Source organism: Phyllobates terribilis, unplaced genomic scaffold (assembly GCF_046119375.1).
Source record: "Phyllobates terribilis strain yellow unplaced genomic scaffold, ASM4611937v1 Scaffold_4__5_contigs__length_816908805, whole genome shotgun sequence".
NCBI classification, from domain to species: Eukaryota; Metazoa; Chordata; class Amphibia; order Anura; family Dendrobatidae; genus Phyllobates; species Phyllobates terribilis.
In genome coordinates this window covers 75,728,055-75,741,183 of record NW_027362764.1, presented here as the reverse complement: position 1 = coordinate 75,741,183, position 13,129 = coordinate 75,728,055, and the positions used below count along the sequence as shown (strand labels likewise).

The 13,129-nt window shown below is 48.3% G+C and overlaps 1 protein-coding gene across 1 annotated transcript; it reads right to left on the bottom strand.

Moving 5' to 3' along the window:
* Positions 1-10,826: 10,826 nt before the first annotated feature.
* On the bottom strand, positions 10,827-12,796 carry OTUD1 (OTU deubiquitinase 1). The gene has a single exon (XM_073676508.1). The coding sequence runs from the start codon at positions 12,764-12,766 to the stop codon at positions 11,762-11,764; it is 1,005 nt and encodes a 334-aa protein (XP_073532609.1). The 5' UTR covers positions 12,767-12,796; the 3' UTR covers positions 10,827-11,761.
* Positions 12,797-13,129: the final 333 nt, after the last annotated feature.

The following is a 13,129-nucleotide window of genomic DNA, read 5'->3' as shown; positions in this document are numbered from 1 at the left end:
CTACAATCCACAAATACCCGAAATTCAATTAATTCATCCTGAGCAGCAGTAGTGGCAGATAGGAATACTCCCTTAGAATTTAAACAGGCAATACGAGCATGACTGACCATTTTTTTTTCTTTCTTCTTACGAAGCACACAGCTCTTAATAAAATGACCAGAATTTCCGCAATAGAAACACAAGCCTTCAGAAAGTCGGCGGTCTTTTTCCTGAGAGCGGGGTGCCATCGCCCCAATTTCCATCGGCTCTCTATTGTCAGCACAGAACCTCTCAGGACTCGAAGCTGACATAGCAGAGGATTTGCTCTCATTAACCCTTTCACGCAGTCTCCTGTCCACCCGTATAGCTAATTGCATTGCCTCCTGCAAGTTTCCAGGTGTGGGATAAGCAATCAGTAAATCCTTTACCCTTTCACATAGCCCTGCAAGAAACAAGCTTTTCAAAGCAGAATCGTTCCACCCCACCTGGGCAGACCACAGAACAATATTTTTCCACATTACCTGATCCCTGCCTCAAACGTCTTAATTCAGACTCAGCAGATGAGACACGATCAGGATCATCGTACAACAAACCCAAAGCAGAAAAAAAACTATCCACTGATCTAAAGCACGGATCACTAGGTTGGAGAGAGAAGGCCCATCCCTGAGGATCTTTGCGCAAAAGTGACATTATGATCCCTATGCGCTGTGATTCATCACCAGAGGATCCGGGTCTCAAACGAAAATATAATAGACAAGCATTTTTAAAAGAAAAAAAGTCTTGTTGTTCGCCAAAAAATAGATCAGGCAGACGTACCTTAGGTTCCACAAAATACGCTCCAGAACAGCTACTCACGTGTTGTTGGAGCTTGGTCACCTCCAGAGAGAGTCCCTGCAAGCGTTGAGCCAAATCTTGCACCGAGACCATGATGGAAAACTGGAGGTCTTTCCTTAGAGAATTTTTTTTTTTTTTTATGGCTGGACTCACTGTTACGATCTGCTACAGAGACTAAGGAAAGAGAGGAGATTTGTCCCTACAATAGAACTAAACTAGATCCCTACGATGTAACGGGGAACCTGATCCTGCGATCAGACCCGCTAAAGTCCTCGGCTAGTCTGAACGCAGACCTATAGATGTGAGGGAGGGATCCCTACAAGATCTAGGGACTGGGAAAAGTTGAACACCTACTAGCAGAAATAATAGCAGTCAAAGACAAACACACAACAAAAAGGCATAGGGGTCAGAAGACCTAGCAAAACTAACAGAGAACGGCAACAGAGCAACAAGCTAGCTCAACAGTAGTAAATACAAATGAAGTCCAGCAAAGCCAGGAGGGCGGAGCCGGATTAAATAGGCAAAATGGTCATGTGACCAGCAAACTAAAAAAAAACTAACAGGAGAGTTGTAACAGCTCCCCCATCCTTGTATATATGTTGCTCCCCCATCCTAGTATATATGCTGCTCCCCCATCCTAGTATATATGTTGCTCCCCCATCCTAGTATATATGCTGCTCCCCCATCCTAGAATATATGTTGCTCCCCCATCCTTGTATACAGTATATGTTGCTCCCCCATCCTAGTATATATGCTGCTCCCCCATCCTTGTATATATGTTGCTCCCCCGTCCTAGTATATATGCTGCTCCCCCATCCTAGTATATATGTTGCTCCCCCATCCTTGTATATATGTTGCTCCCCCATCCTTGTATATATGCTGCTCCCCCATCCTTGTATATATGTTGCTCCCCCATCCTTGTATATATGTTGCTTCCCCATCCTAGTACAGTATGTATGCTGCTCTCCCACCCTAGTAGATATGCTGCTCCCCCATCCTTGTATATATGTTGCTCCCCCATCCTAGTATATATGCTGCTCCTCCATCCTAGTATATATGTTGCTCCCCCATCCTAGTATATATGCTGCTCCCCCATCCTAGTATATATGTTGCTCCCCCATCCTTGCATATATGTTGCTCCCCCATCCTAGTATATATGCTGCTCCCCCATCCTTGTATATATGTTGCTCCCCCGTCCTAGTATATATGCTGCTCCCCCATCCTTGTATATATGTTGATCCCCCATCCTTCTATATATGTTGCTCCCCCATCCTTCTATATATGTTGCTCCCCCATCCTGGTATATATGTTGCTCCCCCATCCTAGTATATATGCTGTTCCCCCATCCTAGTATATATGTTGCTCCCCCATCCTGGTATATATGTTGCTCCCCCATCCTAGTATATATGCTGTTCCCCCATCCTAGTATATATGTTGCTCCCCCATCCTTGTATATATGTTGCTCCCCCAATCTTGTATATATGTTGCTCCCCCATCCTTCTATATATGTTGCTCCCCCATCCTGGTATATATGTTGCTCCCCCATCCTAGTATATATGCTGTTCCCCCATCCTAGTATATATGTTGCTCCCCCATCCTTGTATATATGTTGCTCCCCCATCCTTGTATATATGTTGCTCCCCCATCCTTGTATATATGCTGCCCTCCCCCCATCCTGGTATATATGTTGCTCCCCCATCCTGGTATATATGCTGCTCCCCATCCTTGTATATATGCTGCTCCCCCATCCTGGTATATATGCTGCTCCCCCATCCTTGTATATATGCTGCTCCCCCATCCTTGTAGATATGTTGCTCCCCCATCCTTCTATATATGCTGCTCCCCCATCCTTGTAGATATGTTGCTCCCCCATCCTTGTATATATGTTGCTCCCCCATCCTTATAGATATGTTGCTCCCCCATCCTTGTATATATGTTGCTCCCCCATCCTTGTAGATATGTTGCTCCCCCATCCTTGTATATATGTTGCTCCCCCATCCTTGTAGATATGTTGCTCCCCCATCCTTGTATATATGTTGCTCCCCCATCCTGGTATATATGTTGCTCCCCCATCCTTGTATATATGCTGCTCCCCCATCCTTGTAGATATGTTGCTCCCCCATCCTTGTAGATATGCTGCTCCCCCATCCTTGTATATATGTTGCTCCCCCATCCTGGTATATATGCTGCTCCCCCATCCTTGTATATATGTTGCTCCCCCATCCTGGTATATATGCTGCTCCCCCATCCTTGTATATATGCTGCTCCCCCATCCTTGTAGATATGCTGCTCCCCCATCCTTGTATATATGTTGCTCCCCCATCCTGGTATATATGCTGCTCCCCCATCCTTGTATATATGTTGCTCCCCCATCCTGGTATATATGCTGCTCCCCCATCCTTGTATATATGCTGCTCCCCCATCCTTGTAGATATGTTGCTCCCCCATCCTTCTATATATGCTGCTCCCCCATCCTTGTATATATGCTGCTCCCCCATCCTTGTATATATGTTGCTCCCCCATCCTTGTATATATGCTGCTCCCCCATCCTTGTATATATGTTGCTCCCCCATCCTTGTAGATATGTTGCTCCCCCATCCTTGTAGATATGTTGCTCCCCCATCCTTGTAGATATGTTGCTCCCCCATCCTTGTAGATATGTTGCTCCTCCATCCTAGTATATATGTTGCTCCCCCATCCTTGTAGATATGTTGCTCCCCCATCCTAGTATATATGTTGCTCTCCCATCCTTGTAGATATGTTGCTCCCCCATCCTTGTATATATGTTGCTCCCCATCCTAGTATATATGTTGCTCCCCCATCATAGTATATATGTTGCTCCCCCATCCTTGTATATATGTTGCTCCCCCATCCTAGTATATATGTTGCTCCCCCATCCTTGTATATATGCTGCTCCCCCATCCTTGTAGATATGTTGCTCCCCCAGCCTTGTAGATATGTTGCTCCCCCATCCGAGTATATATGTTGCTCCCCCATCCTTGTAGATATGTTTCTCCCCCATCCTTGTATATATGCTGCCCCCCATCCTTGTATATATGTTGTCGTCTCCCATCCTTCATCCTGGAACATGCCCACCCATGAATATGCTCCCCCATACTTGTATTTGCGATGCTGCTCATGGCATAGTAAAAACAGACAAACATAATAAACTCTCCTACTCACCTTCCTTCCTCTCCCGCGCCGCGTCCTCTCCTGTAGCCGGCAGCTGATTTCAGCGTCCTAAAGACGGGGCGCATGACATCACTGCCATGCACCCAGTCGCTTGTACACTGACGCCGGCTGACAGCGTGTATTGCAGGGCACAGGCCTGGCAAGTTCGTTCCCTGCAATACACTTCAGCTAGATGTGTGTCAGAGAACGCACATCTAGCTGAAGTCAGGGGGCTCCAAGTACCGGTGCTCACCCGCCGGGCCCGGTCCTAGTGCTGAGGCGATGGCGCGCGTGCCCTTAGGGAGGGCTCTGCGTGCCCCCTCTGGCACGCGTGCCATAGGTTCACCAGCACTGATCTAGGGCATTGCTTTAGGCTGCTCTGCACAATTACTTTGTGAGCCACACCCCCTAAGTAAAGATCATAAAAATTAGCAGTAGACATAATGGACCATATCTCTGAAACCACCACAGAATAATTGTGGTAGTAGTGGGAATAAAATAGGAGCAAAACTGACCACTTTTGATCTGGTAACAGGTTCCTCTTTAGGCCTCATTCAGACTTACAATTTTTTGCATACAAGTACTATCTGTGTTTTTTACGGTTAGCACTGAGAGATATCCAATTTTCATCCAAGGGTCGGATTAAAATCAGCAATGCAAGGCTATGGGTCGATGTAAAAAATCAGACCACATTGGGATGCTATTCCAGTCCGATCTTCATGAACTGTCACATAGGAGAAGGAGGAGAAACTTTTTTTTTCTCCACGTACTGTACAAGAAAAACTGTTGGCATTCAGACCCCACTGATCAAAATAATCGGTCCGTTTTTCTCCTACATGAGAACGGACGTCTGAATGAGGCCTTAATGTGATTTTAACTTACTGTAGCATCGGCGTCTCTGCCCTCTGCCAGGCAGAGACGCCATCCCTCTCACCTCCTCGCTCCCCGCGCAGCGTCCTCCAGCGCTCCTCTTCCTGCTGCTGCTGTCGGCGCACGCTGCTTTCCAGGCACTGTGCTTAGGGCGCGTGCGCTCCCTCTCTCTTAAAGGGGCCGCGCGCGCTGTACTAAGGAGTCACCGGCCAATAGCCGGAGGACCTCCCATATATAAGGCACCTCCTCCAAAATGGAGGTGCCCGAGCAATAGTTGATGCACAGTATACTTACCTCTGCTTCAGCCCTCAGGTCCAGTTGCCAGCCTGACTACTGTTCCAGTCCGCCAGCCTGATTACTCTCCAGCCCGACAGTCTGTCTTCCGTTCAACCCTCCAGTCTGTCTATGGGCAAGTCCGCCTGCTTACCCGGAAGCACCTGCCAGTTACCTGCCTGCTACCTGCCGTGCCTGCTAGCCCGCTCACCTGGGAGCACTCGCCTGTTACCTGCCTGCTACCTGCCTTGCCTGCTAGCCCGCTCACCTGGGAGCACTCGCCTGTTACCTGCTTGTTACCTGCTAGCCTACCTGGAGGCTCGGCCGTCACTTGCCGTGACCACCTGATAGCCTACCTGGAGGCTCCTGCTGTCACTTGCCGTGACCACCTGATAGCCTACCTGGAGGTTCCTGCTGTCACTTGCCGTGACCACCTGTCTGCTAACCTAGAGACTTCAGCCTGCTCTGCCGTCACGTGCCGTGGCCACCTGTCAGCTAACCCAGAGACTTCTGCCTGCTTGCTGTGCCCATCCGCTATACCGGTCAGTCCCAGTCATCTGACCCGTGGGAGCCACCTACTCTCTTACAAGGTCGTCCCCAGAGTAGCACCTGGTCCCTCTGCTCGGTCCCTCCCTGGTCACGGAGTCGTTAGCCGCCGTACAACCAGGGTCGGTCTGAGTTGATACTTAGTTATGCCCCTCTGGGTCCCTCCTTGCACCGCGGCACAGAGGTTCCACCACCCGGACCCGTAACACTTACATTGGCCTAAAAATAACCATTGTTAAGTGGAAAATATTATAACCTGATGCCGTCATAACTTGACAGACCCCTAACAAACGTTTGTCATGTACTACAAGTCTGGTATAAATCGATCCTCTATGATGAAGGTCATTTAGTTCTTACTGGTGGGAGATGTTGCAAGGTTTTTTGTTTTAGTTATTATCAATGCTTCACACAGATACGCAACGTGTTAATAATGACTACATGGGCGGCTAATCCACCACATGCTGGGTCTCCAGACAGTAAATCAGATCATATTCAGATTGTGCCTCTTATGCAACTGGATTGTCAGTGATATAATCTTACATACAAGGAATGCATCTGTAGGTCTTTATGGTCATATCTGTGGGCCAGTATATTGATAGAACTATCTGCTTTAGGCCATGAGTTCGGAGTTGCACTAATCTGAACTGCGTCACCCATAGTGAAGTACGGGGATAAAATGCAACATTATCAGAGCAGATTCATTCATCATATCTAACAGAAAAACAGATGCCTCCCACATTACAGCGGTATTCTCCCCTTTCCTGCACAGTAACATGGTGCTGTATGGAGTGCACACTCCGCTCACTATACTATGGTGTGAGTGCACTGGGGGTTATCTGCGAACGTCTATAGAAAATGTTACCCATAGAACCGGAATCCAAATATCACTTGGTAAGTGAAGGTTATAGGATGTAAGTGAGGACCGGAGGAAGTCTATGCTTCTGGAAGAAGCAGACTTGACGACATGAACCAAATTCCAGGGAAATTGTGCACTTGCTGCAATGTTTTCCCAGCAGCAAAAAAACATGTAACTAGCTCATCCATATGAACCCCATTTAAATAAAAGGTTATAGACCAGATAAAGAGTAGACTGTACAGTTCCTAAACGTTCCACGTGTGGATGAGGGGGTTATCTGCTAGTCCATATGAACGAAATACATATAAAAGGTTTGTATAGTTGTATCCTGTGTTGAAAAAAAATAAATTTTGCTGTACATCTGAGGTATACAGCAGGAAGACTCAATGTACGGCTGCAACATATCCCACTGTATAGACACATAGTGGAAGACAATGACCCTACAGCCAGCCCCTCTCCTGTCCTTCCATCAGATGTGAGGTGCAGTGTCCAGAGTGTCTTCCTCCAGTCCTTCTTCAGCCCACCTTGTCCACCCAACATAGCAATGCCCCGAGGCAGAGATCACCATTTCTCTAGGAAATCCCCAGCCGGTAAATGATGGGGATTAGATACGCAGCTCTGCTGTGTCCGTGTAAGCGTCCTCCAGATGTCTGTACCACCAAGACGTCTGAATGAGGCTTTACACGGACATAGCAGAGCTCAGAGCACAGCATTGTGATGATAAATCTGCTGTGCTCTGAACACTGCGGTGACTGCAGCGGTGAGCGGTGATCAGCAGCCTGACATGGTACTACTATTACCAGGCTACCTCGCTGCTCTCACAGCCGGAAAAAGTCTTTGTCGTACGCAGTGCTCTCAATACTCAGAGCAGCGCTGCAGCGGGGACTTCTCCAGCAGTGGGAACAGCGCGGTAGCTTGGGATTAGTAGTACAATGTCAGGTTGCTGATCACCACTCTGATACTCACCGCTCACCACATCTTCCGGTCTCACCGGCTTGTCATCCCTTGTCGTAATCTCCGGTCCCCGAATCCCTTCACTTCCTGTGGCTGTTCACACTGAACACTGTTAGCAATGACAGGGGGAAATTGTAGCTCGCTGCACAGCTGTGAGCTACATAATAATGGTGCCTGGCTTCCCCCACAACTGTGACCTGGACAGCCCAGGAGGCATGCCCAGTTCACAGTTGGAGGCAGCCGCAGTGTAGGAGATGCGGTCGGACACTGACTGCAGTCTCCCATGCCCAGGGGCTGCTGTACTTGCAGTGCGTAAGTGTCGCGCTCAGACACTTACATACCAGTAAATAAAAATGGCAGCCCCCAGCGGCTGCAGAAAAAAATTAATAAATTTAAAAAAAAATGTTAAAACACAACATTTCATTTTCTATTTGAAAAAATTGATTATATAATCAATAATTATATTAATACAAAAATAAAAATCACGACACCTTCCCTTTAAGCCTCCACTCGAGGACACTTACAGCACTACAGCTTGCAGAGATGAAAGGCAGCTCTAGTTTCCAGATAGAGTATTATGGGTCCTGTCTGTTCTTATGTGGAAGAAGGCCCACCATGGACCCCAGCCGGAAAAGCTACAGCCCCCCGAATCCAGGAAACATTTGAATAACTGAAACTTAATATGTACACCCCACCTCCTTAGTGAGACACCCCACTTAGTGATGATCTCTCAGACAATAATCACATTAAACAAGCTTTAAAGGGAGTTAAAGTCCACAAACTGCGCTGAACTCACCTTCCCCAGGTCCGCCGGTGAATCTCCACTGCCACTGGTCTCAGTATTTGGCATTGATTGCGGTACTAGCATGGCAGCCAATCAGTGAGTTCAGGGAGTGTAGACGGAGTGCCCCCTTCAGAGCCGCAGAGCTCACTGATTGGCTGCCACACTGTCGACGTGACGTCAGCTTCGCAGTTAATGGCAGACACCAGGAGCAGCGGCAGTGGAGACTCGCTGGTGGACCAGGGAAAGTTGAGTACAGCATGTTTTTTTCTGTATAATTACCTGCAGTTGGGGACATTCATTTACTGAAAGGGAACAAAACCCTTTAATGATATAATATGTTGTGTTTTGCTGTTCAGGCCATGACAGCTGTCATCTTGAGTGCATGGCTATAGGGTGAGTAGTGTTTGTATATAAGATCATTATCTATGAATACATAAGCTCAGTATGGCGTCATACGCTGTATATATATTAATAAACTCTGCTCGCCCTCCATTGCAGCTGTCTCCTATGATCAGCGCTCTGAGTGATTTCTCCAATTTCAACCAGTAGCCTGGAAAGTGGCTATGAAAAAACATCTCTCAGGGCCCATGTAGCCAGGCCAATAGCGGCCATTACACGATTGGTGGCTGGCTACATGGAGGTCGATCGGCAGTCATATAATGGCCCTGAGAGATGTTTTTTGTAGCCACATTCCAGGTTACTAGTTGAAATTGGAGAAATCACTGGGAGCGCTGATCGTAGCAGACAGCTGCAATGGAAGGTGAGCAGTGTTTTTATATATATATATATATATATATATATATATATATATATATATACACACAGCGTATGATGATATAGTGAGCTTCTACATTCATATTAAGAGCTGTAGCAGACGATTGGCTGCACATGGCACAAGAAAGCTTTTCCCTCTCCAGGAACAGCGCCGCTGCCATTGCTGGAACGGCGCTACTTAAGAAGCTGAATATACGATGTTTTTATTTTAATTAAGGTCCTGAATTGATTAAGCTGGGGTTGTCCAGTCATGCCCAGTCCAGTCATGGACAACCCCTTTAATTCAATCATTCTGTTCAAGCTTAAAAAAGGTGATCTCACCTGACGATTATCCGGAACGCTTGTTCTGAATTTTGGCCAGTGTAAATGGGAACTTACTCTAAGGGCTCATTCGGACATCGGTTCGGTGCCTATCGGTCCGAGATAGGACCGGAATGCATGGACTGGCCATAGATCTCCTGACCCAAGCATGACAGCCTCATAGAAATACATGAAGCGGTCAAGCTCGGGTCGGAAGAGCCCTGGCCAGTCCGTGCATTAGTGGTCCATGTTCAAACCAATTTACATGGACATCTGCAAGAGCCCTAAGGCTGCGTTCAGATGGCCAATATAAAAATTGGGCTAGTTACAATCTCAAATTGGACAGGTGTATGAGTTGCCTGGTATTATATACATTATTCCGGAATAATGTCAACTGTGAATTTTTCTGAGGTCCCTGTGGAAAATCTCTCATGTGCATCAGCACGTAGGCGACAGTCGGTCACACGGACAGCAGACACACCAAAAATATATCCATTTAGTCAATCCCTTACATGGATCGCCTAATTATTTGAGCAATCCCTAACTTTAATGTCTACATTTGGTCTCAAACTTTGCAATGTACTTATATTAAGTGATGCATCATGGCGGCTGCTGGGTGCAATAGTGACATCACTGTGGATTACCTGTCACTACTTTATGGTACAACTACAAGATCAGCGGGGGACATAAAGCACAAGGGGGACGTATATAGCATATTGGAGCTTGATCTTTTAAAATCCAGTAAAGGACCTTTAAAGGGATTTCACAAAATGTGCCCTAAGGTAGGTAATAACGAAATAACAATCACTTACCCCTAGAAGCCGCCAACGTTCTGGCACCACTGCTCCCCGCCAATACTAGAAGTGATGATGTCCTGTCCATCACTCACCTGACATCTGCAGCCAATCATTTGGCCCCACAGTTCTGACATTTGTTTGTACAAGTAACCGATGAGGCAGGTGATTGACTGCAGCAGTCAGGTGACATCATCACTTCTGGTAACCGTAGTGCAGTGGAGGAGTCAAGGTGTAAGCAATTACTATTTATTTTATAATATTTCCTATTTAGCGCTAATTTTGTAAAAACTTGGAAAACCCCTTTAAGAATTAGCAATAATATAATAACCAAACATCTCATGAGAAGTGGGGGCCTAAAGAAATAAATATACGGCAAGCCATTACTTTTGTTAAAGGGATCAGCAAAATGTGTCCACAATAAAATACATCATCGTATTACCCTGTAAGCATTCAGAAGACTTTAAAGCTTCCTATCTCAGCCTGCTGGGTATTATAGTTCCCCCAGCATCCAGAGAGCCACATGTTGCCTAAAATGGAGGCCCCTTATATCATGATATTGTAAAAGTGACATATATGATTTTACAAGTATCACAAATGAGGCAGCACTTTGCCACCTATGGCCGAACCAGCTCTGCTACGAGACAAAGGGGTTAACAACAACAACAACAAAAAAATCATTTAAGACCCATTGAAAAAAAGTTTAGAAAATTTATTCATTCCAAACTGAAAAGGGAATGTCACTAAAATGTACATAGAAATTCCAAAAATCTTACAAAACTTGAAAAATAGGAAGTATATTAATAAATACTGAGCTGCAACACAGAAGAAAGGAGCCATCGCCATGCTGCTGCCCCACCCCCTCCGCCCAGACTGATACAAAGTATCCACCGCTCCACAAGGCGACATAGTAAACACAATGTAGCAAAATAGACACTTCCTGTACAAGTCTCTTCACCGGAGACATCTGGGATCATCAGTCTGACACGGTATCCAGAGGACGTGGAGCAGTTTAGTATTGGGGGCCACACAAAACAAACAGTAAGGCCTTGAGTCTGCGGGTAATGTGAAGGTTTAAAGTGCAGGAGGGGGTCTCAGGCCCCTGGTGTGGTGGTCATAGCTTGGGGAGGGGGATCAAGGATTTAGGTTCATCTCCTCAAGGGTGAATGAAGGCCTCAAGACATCTTCTCAGAGCTGGAGGACACTGGTCTCAGTCAGGACCCCTGGTGTGGGCATAGCTGGGGGAGGGGGCAAGGTCTGAAGGGTGAAGGCCTCAGGGAATCTTCTCAAAGGTGGAGGACATCTTAAGGATGGTCTCAGGACCACTGGTGTAGTCATAGCTGGGGGAGGGGGTCAAGTTCTGAAGGGCGAAGGCCTCAGGACATCTTCTCAGAGGTGGATGACATCTTAAAGGATGGTCTCAGACCCTTGGTAAAGTCATAGCTGGAGGAGGGGGTCTGAAGGGTGAAGGCCTCAAAGTATCTCCGTTAAAATGGAGTGGTCCTAGATGGGGCGGGGGTCAGGATTTTCAGGTTCAGCTCCTCAGAGGGGAAGGCCTCAGGAAAATTATCTCAGCGATGGTCCTTCTCCTCAGGGCTATGATTCCACCACCTCCAGGTTTTGGGATCAGGAGTTCTGCTCAATGTACATTTTGGACAGGGAAAGCGCCATGGACTTGGCCAGCTCTTGGTCCCGGTGTCTCTGGGCCTGGTTCTGCTTGCTCCAGCTCTCGTACTCCGGGTTGGGCAGGGGCTCCTGAAACACAGCATCATAGTGACCATTGCTGAGCCAGCTGAGCCAGATGCTGGGCCTACAGGGGTCCTCTTCTCCTAGGTGGTGCACCATGGTGGACACGGTGGGGCACTCCAGGCGGCCTCCTGTGGTCAGGTGAATATTGATGTTGAGCATCTGGCTCATGGCAAGTAACTCAGGATATCCAGCCCAAGAGCCATCCTGGGCGGCGTTGATCAGGAACTCCCCGATGTCCCCCTCGATGATGAGGTTGAAGGTGTCCAGGTGGTCGGCCACATGGTGCACGGTGCGCTCCCGGAGCTCGGAGTGCAGGCTCTGATCGCCGTACACGGCCTTACTGATCGCCCGATACAGGCAGTTACCGTCGGGGATAACGTGGAAGCGATAACGATTCTTGTCCCGCAGATACTTGTCCTGCTTCTCCAACTCGGCCAAGTGCAGCGCCAGGCGCTCCTGGGGGGAGTCTGCGGGGCCCCGGGGGTCCTGATCGGAGGTGCCGGGCCGCCAGTATCGGTCGCTCTCCTCCGGGGATGCCGGCCTGATGCTTTCCTGCTGCACCATGTCGCTCAGCCATGTACAGAGATCCGGAGAGGAGGAGGACGGCTGCGGCTCTTGGCTCTTCTGGAGTTGGGGTGCAGAGAGCTGCATGCTGTGCCCCGGCCCCCCAAAGCTCGGCTGGAGGAGGCGGATTGGCACGATCCTCTCCGGGCTGCACATGGGTCTGAAGTGGGTGTGAACGCTGCCTTGTGCCTGGGGGAGGTAGGAGAAGGCGGGCATGGTGCAGGAGGAGCTGCAGAGCTGTGTGCTGTCTGTGCTGTCCATGGCCTGCACCATGCTGCTGGATTTATACACAGCGGACACAGAAATAGCCCATGGCATCAGAGGGCAGACATGCCAGGAGGCCAGGGCACAAGCTGCTGCGTCACCCACACTGGGAGGTGATGACTCATGGAAATAGCTGGACTGTGCATCATGCCAGCTACATGGTGCCCATATATCTATGGGCACAGGATGAGGTCGGACCAGTAGTGCCATACATTCCTCACCTGCAGTGCCGTACACTCCCCTCCAGCAGTGCCGTACGCTCCCCACCAGCAGTGCCGTACACTCCCCACCAGTAGTGCCATACACTCCCCACCAGTAGTGCCGTGCATTCCCCACCAGCAGTGCCGTACACTCCCCTCCAGCAGTGCTGTACGCTCCCCACCAGCAGTGCCATACACTTCCCACCAGCAGTGCCAT

Bases quoted from the DNA above. Each gene is read 5' to 3' on its own strand.
- OTUD1 (XM_073676508.1), bottom strand. From the start codon at position 12,766: ATGCCATGGGCTATTTCTGTGTCCGCTGTGTATAAATCCAGCAGCATG.